Source organism: Pseudopipra pipra, chromosome 28 (assembly GCF_036250125.1).
Source record: "Pseudopipra pipra isolate bDixPip1 chromosome 28, bDixPip1.hap1, whole genome shotgun sequence".
NCBI lineage: Eukaryota > Metazoa > Chordata > Aves > Passeriformes > Pipridae > Pseudopipra > Pseudopipra pipra.
This window is the reverse complement of record NC_087576.1, coordinates 4,694,229-4,707,536: the sequence shown is the minus strand read 5'-3', so window position 1 is coordinate 4,707,536 and position 13,308 is coordinate 4,694,229. Positions and strand designations below refer to the sequence as shown.

Sequence of the window (13,308 nt, the reverse complement as noted above, 5' to 3'; positions counted from 1 at the left end):
CTTGCAGTTTGAAAGGCAGGAAAGAAGGATGAAAGGAAAATGTGAAGTGAGGAGAGAAAGAAGGAAAAAATGAAAGGCAGAAAAGTAAAAGGAAGAGGAAAAGTAGAGGGAAGAATTCAAAAAAAGATGGGAGAAAAGAGGAAGAACAACTGCAGTATGGAAGGATAAAAAACAAGGAAAGAAGGAAAGGCAGGAAAGAAGGAAAGGCAGGAAAGAAGGAAAGGCAGGAAAGAAGGAAAGGCAGGAAAGAAGGAAAGGCAGGAAAGAAGGAAAGGCAGGAAAGAAGGAAAGGCAGGAAAGAAGGAAAGGCAGGAAAGAAGGAAAGGCAGGAAAGAAGGAAAGGCAGGAAAGAAAAAGGGCAGGCAGAAAAAAAAAGAAAGGCAAGAAAAAGGGAAGGAAAGGAAAGATGGGGAAGGTGGGAGCAAAGAAAAGGAAAGTTATGAGGAAAAGGTCAGAAAAGTCAAAGGGAGGGATAAGAAGGAAAAGCAAGAAGAAAAGTTAGGAGAAAGGAAGGAAAAGCAAATGCAGGAACAAAGGGAGGAGGGAGAGGGGAGGGAAGGCAGAGGGCTGGTCACCCACACGTGCTGTCGCTGCAGGAGAGCAAAGGCTACGACTTCGAGTCGGAGACGGACACGGAGAGCATCGCCAAGCTGGTCAAGTACATGTACGACAACCGCGACAGCGACGACATCAGCTTCACCACCCTGGTGGAGAGGGTCATCCAGCAGCTGGTAATGCTGCCAGGGCAAGGGCACCCAGCACAGACACACTGCCCAGCAGCTGGTAATGCTGCCAGGGCACCCAGTACAGACACACAGTGCCAAAGACAGCACTGCTTCACCACCCTGGTGGAGAGGGTCATCCAGCAGCTGGTAGTGCTGCCAGGGCAGGGATCCAGCACAGACACACAGTGCCCAAAATCAGCAGCTGCCCTCCAGCACTGCCCAGGGCAGCCTGCCCGTGCCACCACTGCAGGATGCTCAGGGGCACATTTCTGTCTCTCCTGCCTCTGGCAGTTCATCTCAGACATGCCTTTGGGTTTCTTTAATATTAGTCAGTACTCATCTGGAAAAGGTCTCCATTTTGGGGCACAGCAGCCCTTGGAGGCTGCCAGTCCCTGGGGTGTGGGGGGCTGAGTGTGGGAGGTGGGAGCTGGCCTGGGAGAGACTGTGTGAAGGTGAGTCTGTGCTTCCAGTCCTTCCTGAAATCTCCATCTGGGAGAGCTGCTGACCCCTTGTGGGAACTGCACCGCAGAGCCTCTGGTTCCACGTGTCAGTCCGTGCCCAGCCATGTGCAGGAACAGGATCCATCACAGTTTACCTCTCATCCCAGAGCACCTCGTTCAGGAGAGTTTTTCAGTGATTTCCCTGCCAGGAGCTCTTGTAGCAGCAGGCCAAGAGTGTGTGTTGCTGGCAGGTTTGGCTCACCTGTACGTTCTGTGCCACCTCACCTGGGCAAACACCCCAAGGTTTTGGTGCTTCCTTTGCCTTTGTAGGTCCCTTCACTGTGCTCTGAGCTAATGCAGGAGCATGGGGTGGGTAACCAAGGCTGTCTGGCTGCAGTGTCTCTCTGGGGTTCAGAACACTCATTCCATGGTTAAGGATGCACTGCCTGGGCTCGGGGGAGGGAGATCCTTCCAGGGTGAGGGGGCTACAGCTACAGGTGGTTCTGAGACATCTGTGGAACCACCTGTTTGGTGTATCTTCTTTGTTCCCAGAAACACGGGAGCAGCTTCTGTACTGGGAATACTGAAATGGTGCCCAGGCCTCACGTGAAAGGATAAACAGTTTGTGTTTCTCTTGTTCCAGGAAGGTGCTTTTGCCCTTGTGTTCAAGAGTGTTCACTATCCTGGGCAGGCCGTTGGTACCAGGTAAATGTGGTAGAGGTTGTTTTTATCACACTGGATGTGCTGGGCTGAGAGTGGCTGTTGTTTTTAATTTCCTTTCTCCTATTTTCCATCTACCATAACAGAAAATTCCCAGAGATATTTGGAAAATGTCTTGGTGACCAGCTGTATCACACCTGGTCTGGTTGTGATAGAAAAGCTTTGGGGTTTTTTTGGTATACTCTGGTTGTGATTTGAAAGAAGATGGTTTTATCTTTTATTTGGTGCTTGCTGTTGTGGCAGCACTTGGGTGGGTCCTCCATTTGACCTGGAAGCTGGGCTAGCCCCATGTTCAGGTTTTCTGCCTGACTTTTACACATCAACATCAGCTGGGTTGGTTTAGCCACACATGTGCCTACACAGGTGTTGAGTTTTGGTGCCAATGCCTGTTTGTGGGTACGTGCAGTGAGGAACAGTTCCCAGTTCAGGTGTCTGTGGGATTGCAGTGACTCTGGCAGAGTTTTCTCTGACCTTCAGACAGGTTCCTCACATCCTTGTGTTGTGTTCGTTCCGAGATCCTCTCGCTCTGTTGTGGCCTCTCCTGTTTGCAGTGGCTCTGGGAGGCTCTGGAGGCTCAGCTGCCGTGCTGGGCTGGGCTGAGGGTGGGCTGTGTCTGAGGCTGTCCTGCTGTTCCTGCAGGCGAGGCAGCCCCCTGCTTATCGGCGTGCGCAGCGAGCACAAGCTCTCCACCGACCACATCCCCATCCTGTACCGCACCGGTGAGTGGGACCCTTCCCTCTGCCAGGGCACGGGCACAGATCCTGCAGAGACTCGTGTGCCTCGGGATGCAGATTGTACTTTTAAACTGTTGTCTGTAAATCGTAAATTAAACCGTTATCAGAGATTTTCTTAAAGTAGGTTTTTAACACGTGCTCTGCCAGCGCATCCCTCGTGTCAGTCTCCAATTTTATAATCAAAGCTTTAATGTCCAGTGGTTGCAAGGAAAATGCATCTTAATAGAATAAAATGGAATCATAGGATCACAGAATGGTTTGGGTTGGAAGGGACCTTAAGGCCCATCTCATTCTACCCCCTGCCATGGGCAGGGACACCTCCCACTAGCCCAGGTTGCTCCAAGCCCCGTCCAACCTGGCCTTGGGCACTTCCAGGGGTGTTAGAATAGTTCAGTACAGTACAGGTAACAGTATAGTTAAACACAGATACTCAGATGTGTATTCTGTGTGTGGCATATTGGCATTCCTAGACCTGGCTGTTTTCAAGAACAAAAATGACAGAACTTTATAGGTTGGAGGCTTGGCACGATCCCAAACCTTTCCCTCACCCCCCAACAGCACTTTTAAGCATCAGAATTGTCACACACCCTTTGTGTGACCGTCTGTATTTAACGTGTAGTTATGTTGTCTGTCTGTCTGTCTCACACGAGGGTTTTGCCACCACAGACACACAGTTGCACCCCTGAAAGTGAAAAGGGACTGAGAATTACCCTGTAATTTGCTGTTGTTGGAAGGGTCTGAACCTGTTCAGTCCCTGGGCCCTGGACTTGTGTCCTGAGCAATGCAGGGATCCAAAGGAGTTGATCCAGAGCAATTGCTGTCCTGTGTCTTGCTGCTTCCTAACGGTGTAGCTGCTCCCTTGCTGCAAGAACCAGTGCCAGCAGCTTTGCCTCTTGGTTGTGTTGGATAATTAGCAGTAATCCTTTATGTGTGTATGTAACACTGTGTTTATTTACTGAGTGTCTGAAGTTTGGTTTGTTTTTTTTTCCCAATTGCACTTCCAGCTGTACAATCTATGGATCATTCTTTTGATGGAATATCCATAAAAATGGAGGAAGGTGCCTACCAGAAAAAAGCTAATACTGGAAATTTCAGACAAATCCTCCAGTTCTTTAGGAAAGGAATCACAGATGACACAAAGATGCATTGTCTCTTTAATATGTGGTTATTGCTTTCTGTGTAGGGTAGTGAAACAAGTGGGATAACCAGAATTTCTTCTTGATCAGAAACACCATGAGCAACACACAGGAAAATCCACCCACCATCCCATTTCAAATATTGGGACATAATGCTCAGCATATGTGCAAAACTGATGACAGTGCATGTTCCCTGCAGCTCTGACTACAGGAGGAAACAGTAAATTACCTTAGAAAACAAAGCCCACTAAACTAGGAGGCTGCTAATAATCCTGATGCAGGCATTGTCCAAAATTCCTTCTGGAATTCTGGTTGTCAGAGCTGCATCTTCCCCCTGACTGTGGTGTGAGGCTGAACTGCTGCCTCTGGTCGAAGCATTAAAGTTGGCCTGAGGCTGGAACTTCTTTCCCTCTGCTCATTTATCAGGGTGAGCCATTTTTAATTCACATTAAGTACTTAACTTTTTTTAAAGGCCAACCCATCACATGTGATGTGAGGCACTGAGTTCACATCTGAAGCAGGGGAGCTCTTTTCTGTGAGAGAAAAGATCTCATTCTTGGTGACCTCAGGCACTGGCAGCTCAGTGGGTGGGATCTCAGAAACCCCTCTTGCTGGAGGAGGAACAAACCTGGGTTTGTGGAAAGGTGCACTGTGTTCTCTGCCAATAGCTGGTTTACCTGGCTGCAAACATCAGGTGAGATTTTGTTTCTTTTTAGCAAACACAGCTCTCAAGTCAGTGTAAAGTGTTGAGGGTAAAATTCTGAAGTCAGATTAACCTTAATTCCCAGGGACTTCAGGAACCAAAGTACCTCAGCTCTCAGGGAGGCTGAAAAATGACTCCCCTACCCATTTTTACTGTACCTGTGTTTATTCTCCATGGTGTCTCCACTTTTGATTCAGAAGGGAAAAGAGTGAAGGAGTAAAGGATTACCTCTGTGTTGCTTCTAAATTCTAGTAAATGGGGGGTTGGTGCTGGAGAGCAACAGTCCAGATTATCTGTAGATAAATGGACAATCTGTGGACAAATCCATAGATAACATAATAATCATAATTGGCTGATAATGCTCACTGCAACTTCCCAACCCCTCCTTGGAAATCACACACACTGCACGTGCGTGTGCTCAGTAAGAACATGTTCCAGTTCCAGCTCAGTGTAGAATCTGGAATACAGGAAAGCAATGCAACATAATAAAGTCAATGCAAGGAAGTGTTATGTTTTAAGAAACCAAATTTGCATGTTTTGATCAGGTCTGGGTGCTTCTCTTGGGGAATGGCCACTAACAGAAAGCTCTGCTCTGTCCTGTCTCAACACCAAATCAGCCTGTCCTGTCTCAATTCAACAACCAAGATGTTGTTCTCCTCATTTACTGACTTAATAACTCAAGTGGAGGGCTCTAAATCCTTGCTGAGTGGACCTTTCTTCCTGAGTACCAACATGAAAGCAGTATTTTTTCTTTACGTGTTCATTTGCAGAAGTACAAATCTAAACACCATGAGCTGTACTTACATCACTGAATCAGATCAGTGTCCAGTAGGTGAAACAACATCAGGATTATGGAATAAATATAGAATAGAGTAACTTCAGTGCTGTTGTTCTTCAGCAATAGCCACATTTTGGTAGATAAGCTGATTAATCCACCCCCACCCTTCCCATACCCTGCACAGTGACTTGCAGATGATGTTGCTGGAGGCCAGTGCTGAGCAGTAGGTGTTGGGTCCTCATCTGCATTCCTGATGAGCTTCACCACTGAGAGGTATTTTTTGAGGAGGAAGATCAGAGAGTACTGGGAATTAGCAGAGTATTCCAGAAAGGATCCCTGGTGGATTTCTCTAAGGCTGAGCACAAGTTTTTCCAAAGCTGCCTCTCAGTCCTGTCCCCTCCAGCACACCTGGATCCCTCCTGGCAACAGCCCAGGACCCACAGCAGGTCTGATTTTTGGATCAGAGTGAGGTGGGTGTATTTGATAGCACAGGAACAACGCTGAGCACTTAATCCTGGATTTCCTGAGCTGTGTCTGACCATGAGGTCAGCCAGACAGAACTGGGCTTGGGTTACATCTGCCGTGCTCAGTGGAGCCCTGTGGTTGCACAGGTGGCAGCTCTGAAAGAATTTCCCCAGTGCTGAGAATAATTGACAAAAAAAAGCAATCCTGCTCCATTTCTGAGAGCCTCAGGAGAGTCAGTGAGGCAGGAGCAGGGGAGAAACTCCAAATCACACCCAGGGCAGGTTCGAGTGGGTGAATGTGGCTGCTCACGAAGCAGCTTGAATTCTCTGCTGGTGGAGCCACACAGAACTTCCATTTGAGCTTTTACTTACATTTTCCTCTACACTTAAAACCCTGCACTAACACTACACTTGCAGATTGAATTGGAAAAGACATAAACCCCTTGCAAGCAAACTGAGAACGGGCACAACACCACCGAGTGCTGCTGTGCTGCCCTGTCCCGTCCCTGCTCCACTCACTGTGACCACCCACGGGGATCAAAACAGTGCTTCATGTTGGTACCGAGCCTTGGGGCCTCTGTGGGTCTGACCTGTGCCCAGTGTGTCCGTGTGGGCAGCTCCTGATCCTCGTGTCTTCCAGGGAAGGACAAGAAGGGAAGTTGCAGCCTGTCCCGTGTTGACAGCACCACCTGCCTCTTCCCCGTGGAGGAGAAAGCTGTGGAGTATTACTTTGCTTCTGATGCCAGGTAAGGTTCTTCAGCCTCTTTTAGTGTATATAAAAATATGCTGTTTAAAGGTGAGGCCTTGAACAAGAGATGGGGAGGTTGTGGTTTCTTTGTGAATAAAGGAAATGGTGTGTATGTGGCCATTGCTTTACAATTATTAACAGAATCAGAGTTTCTGTTCAAGGAATGAATGCTCTCCTTGGAGTAGTGGTGTTACCCTTCTTCAGGCACATCTGTTGATAAGATTTCCTACTGATAGGAAACCTGAGAGAGTACTGACCTAAATTAACAGGACAGATGCTAATTACCAGGAGAATTGTGTTGATTCTCTTCAAACATGCAATTCCTTCATCATCAAAGGTGTCTTACTGTAATCCCAGAGGGAGGAGAGACTAACTTGGCTGCAACCTTAGCAGAGCTTTTGGGATTCTCTGTATTAGGGAAATGAATGCTTGCTCCAGGAATGTAAAAATCCTGCAGTGGTTGACTTCTGCAGCTCTTTTCATCAGGGTATTTTGGAGAGTCTTAGGACACCCTGATGTGTTCTGGTTTTAAAGCTTTTCAGTGACTTGCTCAAGGTCAGGACAAAAGCTACTAAAATAGGGAGCTGCTGTACCTGAGCTCAGCTGAGAGAGAGCACAGACTAAAACCTGGCCACGGATGTCAAATCCCTCTGGTAATGCCAGTATTGACCCTCCCCAGGTAAACTGCAGGCAGGGGAGGTGTTTGACAGTATCTAATTCTTGGGGTGCTTCTGAGCAGATCTCAGTGGGCTGTACCAGGGGGCCAAGCTGTCCCCAGTTCTGCAGATGGGGAAGGTAGCCACAGTGGCTTATCCCTGGAAAAACCAAGGAGGGAACCTGCTCCTCTGGCTGAGCAGCCTGTGTGCCAAGGCAAAGCACTGTCCTGGCTTCACTGCCCAGCTCCTGATGGTCACATCCCAGTGCTGCACACGCTGCTCTGTCTGAGGAGTGCAGAGTTTCTCCTTAAAGCAGGCACTGAAATTAATAATGAGCTGGGTGGAAAAAATCCAGTTCCATTGGCAGGGTGGGAATGCACTTTACGGGACTCGTCTGATTTTAAGAGAAATTCCTTTGAAATGAGCAACTTTCTCGGATCAAAAGCTGTGTGTTGGGTTGGGGAGGGGCTGCAGCTGTGGGAGTCTCACGTGAGTGCTGTGTGTCCCCAGTGCTGTCATCGAGCACACCAACAGGGTGATCTTCCTGGAGGACGACGACGTGGCGGCCGTGGTGGACGGGCGTCTGTCCATCCACCGCATCAAGCGCACGGCCGGAGACCACCCGGGACGGGCCGTGCAGACCCTGCAGATGGAGCTGCAGCAGATCATGAAGGGTGAGAGCTCCTGGGGTCACCCGTGCAGATGCACAGACCCTCCCTGCAAACACAGATAAATGAGGGTGGAAGAGACCTCTGGAGGTCACCTGGGCCAGTCCCTGAGCCAGGACCAAGCATTCCGGGGTGTTCAGGCAAACCAGAGTGTTCAGTCAAGGCTGGAGCATCTCCAAGGACAGAAGCATTTGGACAATGCACTCAGGCACATGGTGTGACTCTTGGGTAGGGCTCTACGCAGGGCCAGGAGTTGGACTCAATGATCCTTGTGGGTCCCTTCCAACTCTGTGTATTCTGTGATTCTGTGAAATACCACAGCCTGTCTGAGCACCTGCTCCTGTGCTTTATTACCCTCATGGGGAGAAAAGTCCTTACATCTGCTGGGACTTTCCCTCTTGCTGTTAACACAATAATGGGGACAGTTGTGGGGCTGAGAATTTTACCTCCTGCTCGGAGCCAGCTGTTTTTTCCAAGATTGATCCCTAGCAGACTTGCCATTCCAGATCTGCCCCTTCACTTACACCTTCTAGGAATTTGAATCGAGCTCTCATGATGAGCTGATGCTTTGGCAGAAAAAGAAGTATCACTTTAATAATCTCTGACTGGTAACTGGCCCGTTAGTGACTCTGCTCCAGGCTTCTCCCTATAAACACAGGAAAAATTTCAATTACCAGGAGGTAATTTAAAATTGAAGTTACCAGGAGGTAAAGTGTTCTAATCTGTTTTCTTTCTTTTTCTTCATAGGCAACTTCAGCTCATTTATGCAGAAGGAAATATTTGAACAGCCGGAATCCGTCGTTAATACGATGAGAGGAAGGGTCAACTTTGATGACTACACTGGTAATTGAGACTGAGCCTCCTTCCTTTCTGACAGCTCAGTGTCCAGCAGTTCCTCACAGCAGTTACAGTGGAGGCAGCAGGGGATGATGTGGGGGATGAGAACCTTGCTGGTGTCAGATGGTGTGTGCCCCAGGGTGCCTCCAGAATTCCACGTGCTGGGGGCAAGATCTTTTTGTGATGTTTGTTTGCTGAGTGGTTGATGGAGGTGGTAACACATCGTGGTAGCACCAGTGATCTTGGCTACCTGGCCCCCCTAATTTCTGTCTTTGAATCTTCTTACAGTGAACCTGGGTGGGCTGAAGGATCACATCAAGGAGATCCAGAGGTGTCGGCGTCTGATCCTCATCGCGTGTGGCACAAGTTACCACGCGGGCGTGGCGGTGAGCGAGGGCTGGGCTGGGAGGGGGCTCAGCTGGGCTTCAGCAGCAGGCACAGAGTCACAGAGCCAGAAATGGCTTGGGCTGGGAGGGGCCTTAAAGCCCATCCAGTCCCAGGGACACCTTCCACGAGCCCAGGTTGCTCCAAGCCCCGTCCAACCTGGCCTTGGGGATGGGGCAGCCACAGCTTCTCTGGGCAACCTGTGCCAGGGCCTCTCCACCCTCACAGGGAAGAATTCCTTTCTGACATCTGATCTTAGTCTACCCTTTTTCAGTTTGAAGCCATCGCCCCTTGTCCTGTCCCTCCATCCCTTGTCCCAAGTCCCTCTCCAGCTCTCCTGGAACCCCTTCAGGCACTGGAAGGTGCTCTCAGTCTCCCTGGAGAGTGCGTAGAGAGTGCAGGCAGGTTAAGGACTGATTTCAGGTTCAGATGGAGCCACTGCACTCAGGTGAATGAAGACCCTTGTGAAAGCTGCAAACACCAGACTTGCAGTTACAGCAGCAGCAGGAGGAAAAAAAGCTGAAGAACCTGAATACTTATGGAAATGTTGCCTGTGGCTTTCGTGGTTATGGAAGGCTTTAAAAACCAAAACCTGCTCTATTGTAAAAGACAGCTGGCAGGGGAAGGACAGTGCAAGAGCAGAATGCAAATGGTGCAGCAAGGCAGGGGCTACCACGAGCCAGGAAGGATTTCCTGCTCTGCTGTGTGGACAGTGATGGGATGGGCCTGCAGACATCCCTGTGCTTGCCCAGTGCAGCAGTTCCCCTCTGTGTCTCAGAGCAGCACTGACTGTGCCTGCAGCCACAGTGGGGTTCTGTCCTCAGGGTCTGACCCCCCATCGCTCACAGGGGAGGGGTCGCTGGAGCCTTTCTGGGGGGTAGCTTGGCAGCCTGAAATGTTGCAGTTAAAAGTGCTCACAGCTTTCCAGAGGAATCCTTTCCTCCTCTCAGCAGTGCTGCAGAGCACAGCATTGGGAACTGACTGACAAGGGCCACAAGAGAACACGTTTGTCCCTCCTGATCAGCCCTGTAAGATAATTCAAACATGGACTAGCCAACAGCCTCTGGCCTGGCCTGGATATAGGTGCTGGTTTCTGAGTTCAAGGTACAGTCTGACAGAAGGACACCTTGCATTATATAATACATACTGAGGATTATATAATAAGTGAGACTGACTTGAGAACAGTCTCCCTGTGAGGGAGGAGTTTGTGCTGCCAAGGCAAGGGCACGTTACCGGGGGCAGTTGGCGACTTGAGTGTGGGCCTACTGAGTAACCAAAACATAACCCAGCACTGATACTCACCTGGGATTTGGAGAGTAATATTTTCCAGTGTGTGGCAACTAGAAGGCTTCTTTGTGCTGCAAACACTTGGTTTTATAAACATGATGTCATACCTGCCATCTCCTCGTCCCAGACCCGGCAGGTGCTGGAAGAACTGACTGAACTGCCTGTGATGGTGGAACTGGCCAGTGACTTCCTGGACAGAAACACCCCCGTGTTCCGAGACGACGTCTGCTTCTTCCTCAGCCAGTCAGGTACAGCTCCCTGCACTCCTCCTGCCTGCACACAGCAGGGAGGAAGGGCAGGGGCAGCAGGGCCAGACCCTGGTGCTTGTCTGTGCTTTGCTGTGGGACCTGTGAGGGGAGGACTGGACACATGGAGCCTGGAGATGAGGAGACCCAGAGTGGTTCTGCTCCCGTCCATCTGCAGGGTTTGGGTGGCTGGGCTTTACATATGGTAACAGTGATTTTGTTTCCTTTCTCTGTGAGAAATTATTCCATCAATCAACAGACTAAAGCGTGCTGCTGAGCTCTGGGGAAAGGCAGCTCTTTGGAATAGTTGTAGTTCTCTAGTTAAAGCACTGCCATATGGTGGATTGGAGCCACTGAAGAAATGAAACTATTAGACAAAAGTATCAAAAAATACAACCACCTTGGAATGGAGTAGGAGATAAAAGGCACACTGAAGCATAAAAAAAATATATGATGTGTATCATATTCATATTTTCAAAGACAACTGCAATACAAAAATACATTGTTTTTCCCTCTTAGTTGCATTTACCATTTCAGATTTTTATGACTGATCTTCAGCTGTGACACTAAAACTGGTCATTGCTTTATCCCCACAGGTTAAAATACTCTTTTGGTAGCAATTTTGTGTTCTCAGTAGCAAGTGTTTCAAACTATCCTCTTTGGGGGGCTCATGGTCAAGTTCTCCCTGGGGAGAACTGTCCCAGTCGAACAGGGAACACTCCTTAGGGCACACGAGGGACTCCATCTTTCCCCTGAAGTGTTGGATGTGGCAACCTAACACAGATTTCCCTGGAACCTGAGCTCGCTCACCAGGCAGTACAAACCCAAAGTGAATACTGAGCTCAAAGAACTGTTTCCCCCCACCCATAAATCTGGTTCTGGCCATAGATTCCCACCCTGCAGGACTTGCTGTAAGTGGAGCAGTGAGCAGGGCAGGTTTGGGCACTGAGGGATGAGGGCACTAAACTAACCTTGGGGTTTCTGTTCTCTGTTGTCACCTCGCATGTGCAGCACTCAGGGGTGTGTCCTTTTAGGACTAAAGCAAACTGGTGACACAAGCAGGGACACACAGCACCTTCTATTCTTATCCCATCTCTGAGATCAGCTCATGAGCAGCTCCAGGCATCCCTAATATGTTTTTTCCCTCACCCCTCCCTGCCCCAGGTAAATTTTTATTAACCAGAAAAAGGAAGAAAGTTGGATTTGTTGAAGAAAATACCCTTTTTTGTCCCCTTTTATTGTGAACCACATCAGAACGCTGAGTTTTCCTTGCCCCAAATCCCGTTGATAGGTTTTGTGTTTGGCAGCTCTGCCTGTGCTGTGTTCAGGGCTCAGGCAGCGTGCTGGGGCTGGGGGAGCTGCTACAGCAGGCACAGAGCTCCCAGAACGGGGGAATGGCAGCAGGACCCAGCCCCTCCCTCCCGTGTGTGCAGGTGAGACAGCAGATACCCTGATGTGCCTGCGGTACTGCAAGGAGAGGGGAGCCCTGACCGTGGGCATCACCAACACCGTGGGCAGCTCCATCTCGCGCGAGACCGACTGCGGGGTGCACATCAACGCGGGCCCCGAGATCGGCGTGGCCAGCACCAAGGTGAGCCCAGCCCCAGGGTGAGCCCAGCCCCAGGGTGAGCCCAGCCCCAGGGTGAGCCCAGCACCAGGGTGAGTCCAGCACCAAGGTGAGCCCAGCCCCAGGGTGAGCCCAGCACCAAGGTGAGCCCAGCACCAGGGTGAGCCCAGCACCAAGGTGAGCCCAGCACCAGGGTGAGCCCAGCACCAAGGTGAGCTCAGCCCCAGGGTGAGCCCAGCCCCAGGGTGAGCCCAGCCCCAGGGTGAGCCCAGCACCAGGGTGAGCCCAGCAGCAAGGTGAGCCCAGCCCCAGGGTGAGCCCAGCACCAGGGTGAGCCCAGCCCCAAAGTGAGCCCAGCACCAAGGTGAGCCCAGCCCCAGGGTGAGCCCAGCCCCAGGGTGAGCCCAGCACCAAGGTGAGCCCAGCACCAGGGTGAGCCCAGCACCAAGGTGAGCCCAGAACCAGGGTGAGCCCAGCCCCAGGGTGAGCCCAGCACCAAGGTGAGCCCAGCCCCAGGGTGAGCCCAGCACCAAGGTGAGCTCAGCACCAGGGTGAGCCCAGCCCCAGGGTGAGCCCAGCCCCAGGGTGAGCCCAGCAGCAAGGTGAGCCCAGCAGCAAGGTGAGCCCAGCAGCAAGGTGAGCTCAGCACCAAGGTGAGCTCAGCACCAAGGTGAACTCAGCACCAAGGTGAGCCCAGCCCCAGGGTGAGCCCAGCACCAGGGTGAGCTCAGCACCAAGGTGAGCCCAGCAGCAAGGTGAGCCCAGAACCAGGGTGAGCCCAACACCAAGGTGAGCTCAGCAGCAGGGTGAGCCCAGCACCAAGGTGAGCCCAGCACCAGGCTGAGCCCAGCCAGACACCCCTCCAGCTGTTGGTGTCACTGTCACTGCAGCCTCCCCTGAAGGGCTTGGCTCTGACGTGGCTCCCCCTTTAAATGCTTTCAGTCCCTTCTTTCCTGTTGCTCTCAGTCGTTGTGTAGTCCCAGACCACGTGCCCACCAACACTCTTCATTTTCTTTTACTTGTAGCTTGCAAAGGGTTTTTTTAATCTCTTTTTAAAATGAAATGTTATAAGGAAATTATATTAAATGTTGAAAACAAATGGCTCTCAGAGAGGATGATTTCTAAAAGGCAAGAATTCTCTCTTTGCCATCATTTGTCTTGAGGTGCACACTCAGTTTAAACTTAAATCTAAAGATTGATAGACAAGGCAATGGAA

The 13,308-nt window shown here is 50.4% G+C and overlaps 1 protein-coding gene across 2 annotated transcripts in view; it reads left to right on the top strand.

Annotated features, from left to right (window-relative positions):
- GFPT1 (glutamine--fructose-6-phosphate transaminase 1) overlaps positions 1-13,308 on the top strand; it is a 42,640-nt gene that overhangs the window by 14,236 nt on the left and 15,096 nt on the right. For both annotated transcript variants that reach the window (XM_064637730.1, XM_064637731.1), the window contains exons 6-14: positions 597-731; positions 1,809-1,870; positions 2,525-2,604; positions 6,341-6,446; positions 7,615-7,778; positions 8,520-8,615; positions 8,898-8,995; positions 10,408-10,528; positions 11,959-12,116. In XM_064637730.1, coding sequence (XP_064493800.1) covers positions 597-731; positions 1,809-1,870; positions 2,525-2,604; positions 6,341-6,446; positions 7,615-7,778; positions 8,520-8,615; positions 8,898-8,995; positions 10,408-10,528; positions 11,959-12,116 — 1,020 coding nt within the window. The remainder of the gene's footprint in view (positions 1-596; positions 732-1,808; positions 1,871-2,524; positions 2,605-6,340; positions 6,447-7,614; positions 7,779-8,519; positions 8,616-8,897; positions 8,996-10,407; positions 10,529-11,958; positions 12,117-13,308) is intronic.